Raw genomic sequence first — 13113 nt, forward strand, 5'->3', positions numbered from 1 at the left:
GCAAGCGTTTTCGAATCTCTCGTGATCATGGAACCTTCGGGATTGTCACGGATCCATCTCGACGATGTATCGTGCCGACTCTTCCTTTATTCTCTACGAGACAATCGATACAATGTATACTTTTTAAAGCAGTCAACAAGATAAAAAAAAAGAAAACGAAGGCGAACGACCTACGGACGTTCTCTATAAAATTGCGAGAGCTAAGGGGGACGGGGGATAATTACAAACGATTTTCCTTTATTAAACGCGCGAGTACGTTAAATAGTTAATTAATAATAATATTAATAATAATAATTAAATATATATTAGAATTTCATCTCTCTCTCTCTCTCTCTCTTTCTCAATAACTCCCAGACACGCATTCGAATACCGTGCCCAATCCAAGCGATTCCGATCGAACAGTCCTCGGCTCGTAAAACAATAATCTGCAGATCGAAACCTCGAGAAATCGTGCTGCTTTTTTTACTAAAAAAAAAAAGAGCAGCGCGAATTTAATTGAAATGCCGAGATCAGTGAATCGAATCGACCCAGGACTGGATTAGGCTGAACGAACGATCCTAAACGATTAAAGAAACGATCCCACACGATCTCGTCGAAACTCAGAAGTCCTTCTTCTTGTCCTTGTCGACTAGCACGTTGTCGTGGTAGCTGATCTCCTGGCCAGGGACCGCCGGGTGAAGATAATGCGGCTCCACGTCGATTTTCTCCTTGACGTCCGAGTCGAGCACCATGGAATGATGGGGTCCACGGTGCAGCACCGTCGTCGTCGAATGGTGCTGCTGCTGTTGCTGTTGCTGTTTCCCGGTCGACTGGTGCTCGTGCTGGTGCTGGTGCGAGTGCTGCTTCTCCTCGTCCTGCCCGTACTTCTTCAGCACCTCCCTCAACTGCTCCAAGTCGATGTCCTCCCCGAACTTCGAGAACAAGTCCTCGCCGGTCTCGTGCAGCTTCTCGGAGTCTTTCAGCTGCTTGTACAGCTGCAGGAAACGCTCGTCGGCCTTCACCCCGTCCCTCGTCGTGTTCTTCGAGGCGTTCAGGTTCGGGTTTAGAAGAAGGTCCGGCGTCTCGTGCACAATGTTCACGTTCTTGTCCAGATTCTCCTCGGTCAGGGACTGCAGGAGCGTGTTGTAGTCCGGCTTGATCCGCGACGTCTCCATGCAGGAGCTGCAGGAACAGTTCGTGATGATCTGCACCTTCTTCTGCATCGTGATCGGGTTGTTGTCCTCGTCCTTGCAGTCCAGAGTTACCTGGAATGTCGAACAGGAGCGTGAGGAAATAGCAACGTTTGGGGGTTCAGCCATTATTCTGGAAGAATTCTGCTCCTCGGGAAACTGCGAGGATATCGGCACAGTTTAACCATTTGGAGTTGGAGCGATTTTTTCCTGCGTTCAATGTCGAGCGTTCGATCGTTTATTTTGCACTAAAATGGGCAGGTTAACGGTGACATTAAAGAAACGAGAATGTCGGCGAGTCGAGATAGGTAGCCAGATATAAGTCGAGTAAATTAGGAGAGGGAAGAGATACGCGTTACCAAATGTTCCGGAGGTGGCTAAACAGGCTTAAACGGTGATAAGGGGCAAGGTGGCGTAACAGGGCAAGAGGGTGACAGGGTGGTTGTCGGCCGTCCGCTCGTTAATTTACCGTGTGCCAGACGCTGTCGAGGGGCTGACACGAGTCGCAGTATGGCCTGATGAGGTCGCCGGGCGCAGACGGCTCGCTATGGGGCACCATGTACGAGAAACAAGCGCCGACGCACACGTTGTTGTCCAGCTCCTTCGAGGAACACTGCGGCCATGTGACTACCTGCTTGATGGGGGTTGTCTTGCACCAGCTGTGCTTGTCAGGGTACAGCACGATGTTGTGGACCTTGAAACGAACGATCACGTTCAACGTCGTTTAGCTTGCAATCCGAAGAAACCGTGACCTTCGAGAATCGCAAGGAAACCTCGAGCAAGGATCCCCGTTGCGCCCGATTCAAACGACGCGCCCACAACGTGTAGACCCTTACTCGACGTTTCCATTGAATATGTCCTGAAATAATTGTGGCAGGTAAAAGCGCGTACGTCGTGCACCTTGCAGAAACATCGGCGACACCTTAAGATTTTCGAGATCTTAAGATTTTGAAAGATTATTACAAGGTATAGGGCATACGTACTTTTGAGCAAGGTACCGATTAAAAACGCAAGTCTAGTGTAATTTCTCTAGGAAAAATCCTTAAAAGTCACGTCGCTCCAGATTGTTAACTACACGCCCTGGCAGAGCCCTAGGGTACAGACTGATCGGTATGTATCGTCGTAGATGATCGATAAACCTTGTGCTCTCGGTGCGCGAGAAGAAGGGTCGACTGGACGAGCAGCAGGGCCGCCACCGTCAGATGACACGTCGATCCCATGATCCCTGGAACAATGAAAGAGAGAGAGAGAGGGAGAGAGAGGGTGTCCGAATCTTTCCAACTGATCGACCGGTCGCTGTGAAATAGTTGCCAGGTAAGAAAAGCCGCGGGACTCGAAACTTTCTCCATGGTGAACCAAGGTACAGTGTCCGCGGCGTGGGGGTCTCGAACGAGTCACCATGGAATTTCGCGATCGCGATTGCGATTCCGATTCCGAGCCTAGAGCTGTGCCGAGTGCAAAGTGCCGAGCGTCGAGCGTCGAGCACCGATTGTGCGAGTGCACGTGTGCGCAGTCGACGTTCCCCACCCCGGATGAATGAAAGTCGCGAGTCGAGACTCTCGATACTCGCGAATCACACGACTGCCGTGAGTTTCTCGAGGTGCCGCGCTGCGCATACTGTCGTCCTTTGCCAGGAGAATCTTAATTACCGCGAGTATACTTCATTCAGCGTTTCTCGACGTCGGAACTTTTATCCGAACCGGAATATTTTCTAGAAATTGTTTCGAGGGGTTAAATATTTATGAAATATACCGTGGTACAAAAGATTGTCAGGGTCTGCTATCTGATCGTTGCGTTGCATTTTATTTTCATTTCTAGAAGCTCGCAGGCAAAGTCCTAATGTATTTCATAAATGTTTAACAGCAGAAGGTCGCGTTATATTCCATATCTGGAAAGCCTAAAAATTAGTTACTCGCGATTGAAAAATTGTAGTGGGCACAGTCCCACCGCCAAGCCCACGGGCCCGCTCGAGCCCGAGGTCCTCGGTTCGACGACCGTCTGAAATTACGTCACCGGGATTTGTCGTGGTGCCGTTTTCTGTCGGCCCCTGTCGGCTCTTCCTTTTTTCATCGCGTTCGTCGCGTGAATTTTGTTTAAAGCGAGGCCGCCTCTCGCCTCGCCTCGCCTCCTGCACATAGGGGGCTCGTAAACGTGACGGGGCCCGGTCCAAGGGAACTCGGGGTTAATAGAGGGGGCCCCGGTATCGGCGCTTCATTCATAAATCGTCAGCCCGATTCCCCGATTTCCGAGGACGCGCCGCGGCGGTTCGGGATGCTCGAGTTTTAAAGTCGCCGAGATTCCGAGATAACGGAATTCCCCGCCGCTCCTCGGGATCACCGGGAAACAGGAGACTTTCTCGTGGATGTGCCGGCCATAAATAGCGGCGGATTTCTGGTACGGGTCTTGAATACGCGATGCGGCTCCTTCCGGCGTCGCGCACCGAGCCCCGAGCTCTTTCCCCTCGAGGCGGCACGACCGCGGAAAAGCCGCGGTAAAACCACGGAAAAACGACTCGCACGCCGGCTTGTTGCTCTCGCGCGAACGATCACTGTTGCGCCACGAATGCATTATGCAGCTGCAGATTTTTCCGAAATTGCTCGTCTCGAGCCGGGGATCCTGGCACCGCTTTTCTTCTGTGGTTCTCACCGGTTTCTGGCAAAGCTTCTAAATTGGCACGAATCTTCTTCGCCGCATCGTGGTTACAATATTCAGCCACGTGTCTCCTATACGGTGACGACGATGTTCCACGCTTTGGTACGCCTCCATTCAATCCTCGTTGATCGTGCGCGTTAAATTGCCCAGCTCGTTTTTGCGATCGCAACAGACACGGAATCGTGGAACGCGTACGAAACTAGTTACGTCTGGCACAATCTTTTAATTAGCCAATTCGAGCGAATGTCTTCGGGATCAGCGTGTCCGACGCGATTACGTTCGCGCGGCGATCGGTAATGAAGCAATAATTCGGTATAGCGAGAGGAGAGGGTTCGGCCCGTTGAAGTGGCGAGGCAGCATTAACGAGACAGAGAAAGGCAAAAAGAACTAAACGGAGAAAGAAAGGGAGCAAGTTATCGAGGATGAGAGAGAGAGAGAGAGGTAGAGAGCGGAGACCGGGGTGGCCGGATCGATGGCGACGGAAAAAAAGCGTCAATCTCATCGTACAATCTTCCTTGATCCTTCGGACGATCACCGTCGAACAAGTGGCAGGCACGACAAGGTAAAGGGATGTGCAGGTTCCAATTACGAGGAGCACACCAGCCGCGGCCCTTTTTTCGAAGCCCGGAGTCCGGGGCAAAGTCTCGGATCCGTTTCGCCGGCGGACCCCGTTTCGTGCATCCACCGTTTTCAGCCCTTCAGGAATTCACTTTGTCGTTGGACTCGCGAGTTGAATTCCTGACAACAGAAGGAATCTCGTCCCTTCCCGGACAATTGGTCCCCGGTATTTCCAGGAGAGGATCAACTTTTCGTTCCCCTCCGATGCATTTCAATTCCGATCCCTCCCCTTCTCCGCGCGCGCCCCTCTTCCCGGCCGTGTTCCCCGTGGTTCTTCGACGTTTCTGCCTCGGCCTTTTCTTCGACCGTTTCATCCCGCCACTCTTCATTCGTGGAACCTTTTTCCTTTCTCCGCGTGGCTACCCGTTCTACTTTATTCTCACGCGGACCCCCCTCGTCCACTTCTCTCCTTCCCCCTTTCTCTCCACTACTCTCTCCTCTCCTCTCTTCTCCTCCCGCTTCTTCCTCTTCTGCACTTTCCGTCCAGCGTTTCTTATTCCGACTTCCAAGAAGAACGGAAGCAGCCGTCGCCGCGGTCGCGATCCAACGGCGATCCGAACCCGATCACGGATCGAGGGAAGTCCGTATTTACATCCACAAACGCCAACAAGTGGCATGATAACGGACGAGCGATCGTTTCATTGAAGCCGACCGAGCGAGTCTAGGCGAGAGGAACTCTGGAATTCCAGGGAAATCTCGTCCGGTTGATTCGATTTTCTGGATCTTCGTACTAGGATGACTAACGTACCCTCTCAACGTGGACATTTTAAAGGTGAAGAATCAGGCTTCGAGTAACGTCGATCGTGAAGTAACACGATCGACGAGTAAAGATGAGATTTATAGCGTCGATTCCAAGTCGTGTACAAGTTATCGGTAAACTGTGCAAATTCGTGACAAGTCCAAGGTAAGGTTACTTTTCCATTTGCGAACAATTCTCGAAACCTGATCGCCCGAACGTAGCTTTTATAATTCGAACGGAGGTTGAAGATCGACGCGGAGCAAAGAAACAAAGACGTGGTCTCGGTTTGGAACGGGGTTCGGTGTCGGTGGGACGTTGACGTTTACTAATAGCTTCTTACACCTGCCGCAAATTAGCCTAAACACACGATAGTCAGCAAATTAGAGCTCTCCGGTGATTCTTGTTGAATCACCCTGTACGTGCCAGCGAAAGAGGAGGTGCGTGGCGGCTATACTATACGGCCCCGGCCGCCCATCTCATTTCCACGAGCGGAGATTTGAATGACCGAGTAGGACACTGCAGGGACGTACTTAATTCGAACGGGTTTCACGACCCACGGCAAGTACCTCTTCACCGAACCACGATGTCGTAGCCATTTTACAATCTACGCGAACAGCAGTCGGGTCTTAAACGTAGCAAATCTAACGACTCGAAAGTGTAAAGGCTTCTTCGATAAACGCAACATTGACTCGATCGGTATCTTAGACTTTCTCTTCGTGTTACGCGCGAGTTCGAATAACAGGAGATGATATCGAAGCAGAAGCGTATCCACCGCTGGGAGAAAGATTAAACAATTTCGGTGGAACTGTGGAGTAAAGTGAAACGGGGCCGCGATGATCAAAGTTTCCATCGCCATCGAGAATCTTGAAAAGAGAGAAGGAGCCACGCGAATGCGTTTAAAGATGTTAAATGTTTCGGAGGCGAAAGTCGAACGGCACGATTATCGTCCGTGCCAGATAAATACGGCCCTGGCGGGGTCGCAGCCAGAAGTCCAAAGCTCTTTGTTGCTGCGCCACCTTCTCTTCTCGCCTCTAGGTCCGTGTCGGTGGCGTGGAGGACCTCCGGGGTCCACCTCCTTCCTCTACCTCTTCCTCTCTCAGTCCCGTTCCTTCGATTTGCTCGTGTCGTCGAGGGCACGCGGAACAAAGACAGTGTCCGCCGACCGATTGGGGCCCGAGGGACTGAGAGAGAGGCGACTAGAGAAGCGAGAGAGGAACAAGGCCCCCTTTGGAAAGAACGAAAGAAAGAAGGGAAGAAAGAAAAGAAGAGGAAAGGAAGAAGAAAGGGAAAGAGAAGGAGAAGGAGTAGGAGAAGGAGAGGAGAAGGAGAGAAGGAGAAAGAAGAAGGGAAGGTGGTAGCCTTTAGCGAGCGAGACGGGAGAGGGGCCTGCGCCCAGCCGCGAGATTAATTTGATTTTCAAGCAAATTTGACGCGGCCTCGGGCCTAGGCGGGTCGGCACAAAGGGCGCCGCGGATCTGTGCACGCCACGGACCCCGGGCCCGGGGCCCGTTGATGTTTCGACTCGACCGCGGCGTCGCCCGACCCGCGGGACCCATTTAAAAAGCACCGGGGATTAAATCGGCCGCCTCCCCCCCCCCCCCCCTGTCGGAGCTTAACACCTTCGGCCGAGGAAGAGAGGGGACCCGGTGGGCCGACGGGCCCCGCGGACACGATGCGCGGGCCTCGCTTCCAGGAAGCGACTAATAGGAATTCATATTTCACTCGGACTTTCCCCCGGCCGGAAGAAGAATTATGTTTGGCGAAACTGGACGAGTGAGGAACGCGCGGACGAGTCAACGCGAAGAGGAGCGGAGCAACGGGCCCCGTGATTTAGGGGACTCGCCGCGCCGACTGGCTGGTGCCGGTGCTGGTGCCGGTGCCGGCCTCTACCCTGCGCCTCTCTGATCAATTAGGCGGCAGGAAAATGATTTAACGATCCAATAGCTGAGGACTCTGCCAGTCGAGATTCCTCGGTGATTAAACCCCGTATTGGTTGCTCGCTGATGAATAATGGCGAGGTCGAGTAGACGCTTCGGGCTCGTTACGAGCCCTTGGACTCTTGGGTCCTCGTGCCCCTGCTTGGAGCTAGGATATCCTAGGGTGATCTCTCGATCCAGTGACGTTTCGCTCTTTAAGGAAGAAACGGACATGTCTCATTTTCTCAATTTCCAGCTGGCTGTCGACGATCGAAGGAGCAACAGAAAAATAACAACTCGAGTATCCCTTTTTGGGGCGTTGGACAGACTGCTGGTAATCGTTATACAATACTGGAACGGGTCAGGTGTTCTCGCGGTCGTATAATTCCGCTCTTTCATTGTGCAAGAGGACCGAGAGAAAATCTCGTCCTGGGATCCTATCGGACCAGAGTTCTTACGGGCCTGGAGCACTGGGTACACGGGAGACTTTCATGATATTTTGCCGGCGTACTTAGGCATCGAAGAAGCGGAGGAAGAGGAATACGAGCAAGAACAAGAGGAGGAAACGCTAGATGCTTCGAAGCTGTTCGACCAATGGACGCTTCGACGGATAGGTACAGGTTCGAGCACGTGGTACTCGAGATTCTGTACTAGTTTCTCCTCGCTCGATCACCTTCGAGCGCTATCTACGCGTTACCATATCTGGGTAGAATCCGCGGCGCAGCCGCGATCCTTCCTTTTATGAATTCCTAGCGACTCGTTCACGAGCAAACGTGAAATCGTCCACCAGTAGAATACAATGGCCGAGGTGAATGATAAAATCGGAAGAGAAAATGCTGGCGCCGTTAAGGACGCCATTACTTTGCGTTACGTTGAGTCCCGACGAAATTCTCCGTTACGCGTCTCGCCGTCGAAGGTCGCCGGATGGCTTAGGTAGGGCCCGATCATTGGTCCCAGATTAGAGGATAATTCCGGGCGCGCAATACGTTCGGCCCGTTTTAATGAGAAATCCCTATCTCCCGATTTGGTCTAGCCCAATTTCGCATTTTGCGACCGTCCTTCGCTCTTCCTTTTTTTTCGCAATACGGTGCCGTGGCCGAACTAATAGGGGGCCCCGCAGGGTGAGGGCCCCGGCGAGAGGGAGCCAAAATAAAAGACGGTATCGTTCGGTGGTAGGGTGGAGAACGCGTCTCCTGTGGAAGCGAGACGGTCGGTCGCGGTGGCTCGCGCGAGACAAAGCGAGACGGACGGGGGACGAGCATCCCGAAGGAGGAGGCCGAAGAAACGGGGGGGGGGAGGGGGGGGGGGGGAGACTGCCGGGGGAGAGCAAGAAGAAGAAGAGGAAGAAGACGAGGAAAAAAAAGGAGTTTGCCAACAGCACCGGAGGATGCCCCGAAAACACGCTGGACGTGTGGCGCCATCTCGGCTCGTTTTTTTTCTTCCTGCTTCGCCGGCACTCTCCGCACACCCCCCAGGTACTTGTTCCTCGTGCTTTTGTTACTTCGCCCATACTAATTCTTCGCGAGCTGCACGGCGCGGCTCGGCGCGGCCTGCGTGGGGAGCGAGGCCCCTCGTAGGGCCCCGCCGCGGTGGGGATACGGACTTACGTATACGGACCCCGGCGAGGCGAGGCGACGCGACGCGAGGCGAGGCGAGGCGAGGCAGATCGACGCGCGACGGTGGGGCACCGTGCACCGGCCAGTGTCGGATTAAGCTGCTTTCGCACCCTCTTCGCTCCTCGATTAGATCGCAATTTTAAGCCCGCCGAAATTTCGACGGCCCCCTTCCGCTGCGACCCCCGGCCGCGTTTTATGCTCGGTCATCCGTGGGCCCAGAGATTAGGGGTCTTCGAACCCTGTCGATGATACTAATTTCTTTAACGCGGCCTCTTTTCTTCCTACTCGAGGAACAGTGCTTTGGAGGTTCGACAGATGCTTGGAATGGTTCGAAGAGTACAATTCGAAAGTATTACTTGAAAAAGAGTGCGTGATTTACAATTATTGCATTTCATTCGAAGCTAATGGGAATAGGAACTGTCTCCATTTTGTGGCTAAGTAGAAGAAGCTAGCAATTGACAGCTTTACGTTGGTATACAACAGCTGTAGTTGGAAAATATCACCACTTTGTTTTAGAGAAAAATTAGTTTGCTACTTGTTTAAATCTACTTGCAAACAGAAATCACACTTAAATTACAGAAATTACACGCGCATTACAGAATCTCGTCGACGGTACATTTCTGGCCAAGACTTGAATAAAATGAAGAAAATTTGGTCGCTTACAGCGTTGGATGCGAGGGCAGGGATTCTGCGACGCGCCGTATAACGTCGGCGGCCAGAGTCGCGACGCTTCGAGGATGTTATTTCAGGCAGTCGATACGCGTCGGCCAGAAATCATTTTCCATCGAGTTCGGAGCTCGATCTCGAGACTCGAAAGGAGCCAGCTGGTGTGTGCACCGCTTAAAGAGCCGTGCGCAGGTTCGCGCGGCGCCGCGCCGGTGTGGCGACCGCAGTCAGAGCCGCGGACCACATACCTGCAAACGAACGTTCTTAAAAGGGAGGGCAGAGCCCAAGAACAGGTAGTTAAAATGTAATGACATTGTTGTTTTTAATGCTCGCCTCTTTAAAACGGGCCCTTTCGTCTTCCTCGAGCCTGGCCCCGCTACTTCAACCATTATCGTCATCGTCGTCATATCTCTCTCTCTCTCACACTCCCTCTCTTTCTTTTACTCTCTTTTCTGTAACAAGAGAAAGAGCAAAAAAACAGAGAAAAAGAAAATCAACGCAATGAATCGAGAGTTTAGAGTGTCCGTTTCGATTCGATTTTCTCGCACCACCCTCGCGAAAACCATCCCCTTTCTCCGAAAAGGGTTCCCGAAGGCCGGAGCAAAAAGAATCGGGTATCGGTGTTCCAGAGTGCGAGGAACCGCCGTGGAGCCTGGGACCAGCAATTTGTACTTGTTCAATGATCTTTTCGGATAATCTGTTAGGTGACGGTTCGCGTCATGACAGAGCAGTTCCCCGCGACCCCATGGACCCCAGGTACCCCGGTCACGGTGTCGAGTGTCACGGCCCCCTTGGCAGACCCCTTCCAGCTGATTTTTCATAGTTCGTTACCGGAGGCCACACACCGTCGCAAGTCGCGACGAATGCCCGGAAACCCGAGACAACGCGTCAAAATTCGCATCTCGCTGCCGCGCCGAACGACTTAATGAGAGGTTGAAGACACCAATTAAACCGGAGGTATTATTGTCCATTTTCTGCGGCCCAATTACTCGAGAGGCGCGAACACGGTCGCATTAGCCGCACCGAAGCTACGCCGAGAGCCGACTACCTGCAGCTTCGAAAAGACGCGCACCGTAAGATGTAATTAACTGTAGACCACTTCTTGGGGAACGAGACCGGTTAATGATATTACGTGATGTGTTTGCTGAGCCGGGTGATACGGTCAACAATGGCTTCGATTTCAGAGCGCGACGATGTGTTTCCTTTTGCCGAGACTACGAGAAGATTTGAAGGAGAGACCACTTTGCTTCGCGCAAGGGAAATCAATCTCAACTCGCGCGTCCGCATCTTTCGTATTGCAACACACTGCCGTGTCCTCGAAAACTCGAGGAGAACTCGCGAGTTTCCTACGAGAGCCTCTTTCTTCCTACTTTTATCGTATTGCTAAGAGGGCATCGCGACGCTCGCATCTGCGTGTCCGAAGTCTGTGAAATATGGTCGGCGTTTGGGGCGATAGGTTTCGCGCGATATATTCGAGATTAGCCAATTAAGCGCACAGTGGCGAGTCGAGTTGGTCGCGAAAGGTCTTCATTAGAAAGGACCCGATGCCGAGTTGGCTACCGCGCAACCGTTCCACCTCGGAAGTTGGCTGTTGCGTCTAAGAAGAGCTATCATTAACTCGAGAATAGGGTCCGGGTATTAGGATTAGTGGGCAAAACGTTTCGGGATAGGGTGCTTCTGGACTATTTAGACCGAGAACCGGCGGCCATGTCCCTTCGGCCACGGTCCCGCCGCCGCTCTCTAAAAGCCTGTTCAGCTGGTGTTGACTTTGACTTTCCATCGATACCAAACCCGATCGCTGAACAGAGAATTAAGGGAAACGGCGCTTCATAGTTTACCATAGTGTCGACGCGGGTTCGGACAGTTCCCGCTCGTTCCGACAAAAACTGCCGCGTGATTTATTCTTCGCGAACCATCATGTTATCGCGCATCGAGCTGACAACGATTGTTTCATGGCTTCTGGAAGCATACGATTCCTATCCCTTACCCAACCATTTGTAAATTCAATCGTTTCCTCGTGAATCGCGTTCACCGCTGTACGGATTGGAAAAGGGACGCCGTTCAATTTGAAAAGAGCGCGATCGATTGTTACATAACCGCGCGCACAAGGCTCGTGCAACAATATTTTACATAAGCGGCTTACACATCGTCCATAATCGGTGGCGAAAAGTACTAGTTAGGCAGCCATTTTGAAACTAGTGCGACGACTGTGTGTAGCTCCACTTTCGAAACAGTTCCGTAGCTTCGGAATTGAAGCACTTTTATCTCGATTAATGGTTTCAATGGTGTACATGCGATCGCGTTCGTCACTTTTTTAGCACTCTTGGCACGTTCTTTGCGAACGCGGTAAAACGCTGTTAACAGCTTGGTCGAACTATATCGATTAATGGAAACGATTTCATTGTTATTCATTCGCTGGCGCTTGAAGGTGCGTAGACGCTTACATGCGTAAAGTGCGATACGAAACTATGCTCTAGGCTTTGGCATTGACGAGACTACTCGACGCAACGAGCCTAAGACAAAATCCGTTGCCTCTATCTATCTTTATCTTCTGGTCGAAGAAAACCGACCTCGAAGCACCTCGATTGGCCCCCCACCGGGTACCCGGGTACCAGTGCCAGGTGGCGAGGGTGCGGGTGTTTCGAGTCGGGTCCGGGTCCGAATCGCGGAAACGAGAAAATCTCGCGGTGTATCGGTAGGTAGCGTATCGGTAGCAGCGGTTCGACGATCCGATCTCTAGGAGCGTGGAGTCTGCGGTCGTTGCGTGTCGCGTCGAGGTGCTGGCAACTCTGGCAACGATCTCGAGCGGTTGGCCAAGCAGCCTTGGCTTTTCTGAAGAGACTGTCACTCACCTCGGTGTGCGTCAGCGACGTCGCGAACTACGCACCACTCTCGGAAGAAAAGCCGATGGAACGGATTCGGTTGGAAGAAAAACGGGACGCCGCGCGCGTTTTCTCCGTCGGTTCTCGTGCGGAACGGTCCCTGTTTCCGTTCTGTAGATCGGGACCCGTCGCGGTTCTCACTGGCGGTTTTTCGGGGCCCTGGACCGCGGCCCGTCGCCGACAGCAGGCTCTCTCTCTTTCTCTCTCTCTCTCCTCTCCGCGGAGAGAGATCGGGAAATATCGGGAATCGGGGCGGATCCGCGAGGAGAACAGACTCCGTGAACACGAATCTCCTCTTCTGCGGTCGAACGGTGTTTCGGTGTTTCAGTGTTTCCGCGGCCTCTCGAGGCGAATCGAGAAGAACAGAGGAGAGGATCGAGGCGAATCGAGGAGAATCGAGGAGAATCTACACACGGACACAGACCGGGGATCCGATATGAGGCTGAGCCGAACCGAGCTGAGGTTGAACACGAAACTGTGCTGCCGATCTCTCGTGTTCCGTTCTCTCCTCCTCCTCCTCCTCCTTCTCCACCTCCTCCTCCTCCTCCTCTTCTCTTCTCTCGCTCTCCACCTCCACCACCACCACCACCACCGAGCCCGGAGTCTCTCCTTCAGCTTCAGCTCCTCCTTCTACTCGGTGCACGTTCCTCGTTCGGTTCCGCGCCGTTCCCGTTCCGTTCTCTCTCTTTCTCTGGCCACCGGTCGCCACCGGGTAACCGTCGTCGGAACAGAAAGAGAAAGGATCATTGGTTCTCCAAGGGGGATTCGGAGGAGGAGGACGAGGAGGAGGAGGAGAAAAAGGAACGGGAGGATGAGGAAGAGGGGGGAGGGGGAGGGGGGCAGGGATCAACGGTA

At 52.9% G+C, this 13113-nt stretch overlaps 1 protein-coding gene across 1 annotated transcript; it reads right to left on the reverse strand.

Moving 5' to 3' along the window:
* Positions 1-328: 328 nt before the first annotated feature.
* On the reverse strand, positions 329-12751 carry LOC144469314 (uncharacterized). Its single transcript, XM_078179421.1, has 4 exons — positions 12229-12751; positions 2309-2394; positions 1639-1863; positions 329-1244 (listed from the first exon to the last, which is right to left on the reverse strand). Exons 2-4 carry the CDS (start codon positions 2387-2389, stop codon positions 600-602), a joined length of 951 nt encoding a protein of 316 aa, XP_078035547.1. The 5' UTR covers positions 2390-2394; positions 12229-12751; the 3' UTR covers positions 329-599.
* Positions 12752-13113: the final 362 nt, after the last annotated feature.

The sequence above is a fragment of the Augochlora pura genome, chromosome 4, assembly GCF_028453695.1.
Source record: "Augochlora pura isolate Apur16 chromosome 4, APUR_v2.2.1, whole genome shotgun sequence".
Lineage (NCBI taxonomy): Eukaryota > Metazoa > Arthropoda > Insecta > Hymenoptera > Halictidae > Augochlora > Augochlora pura.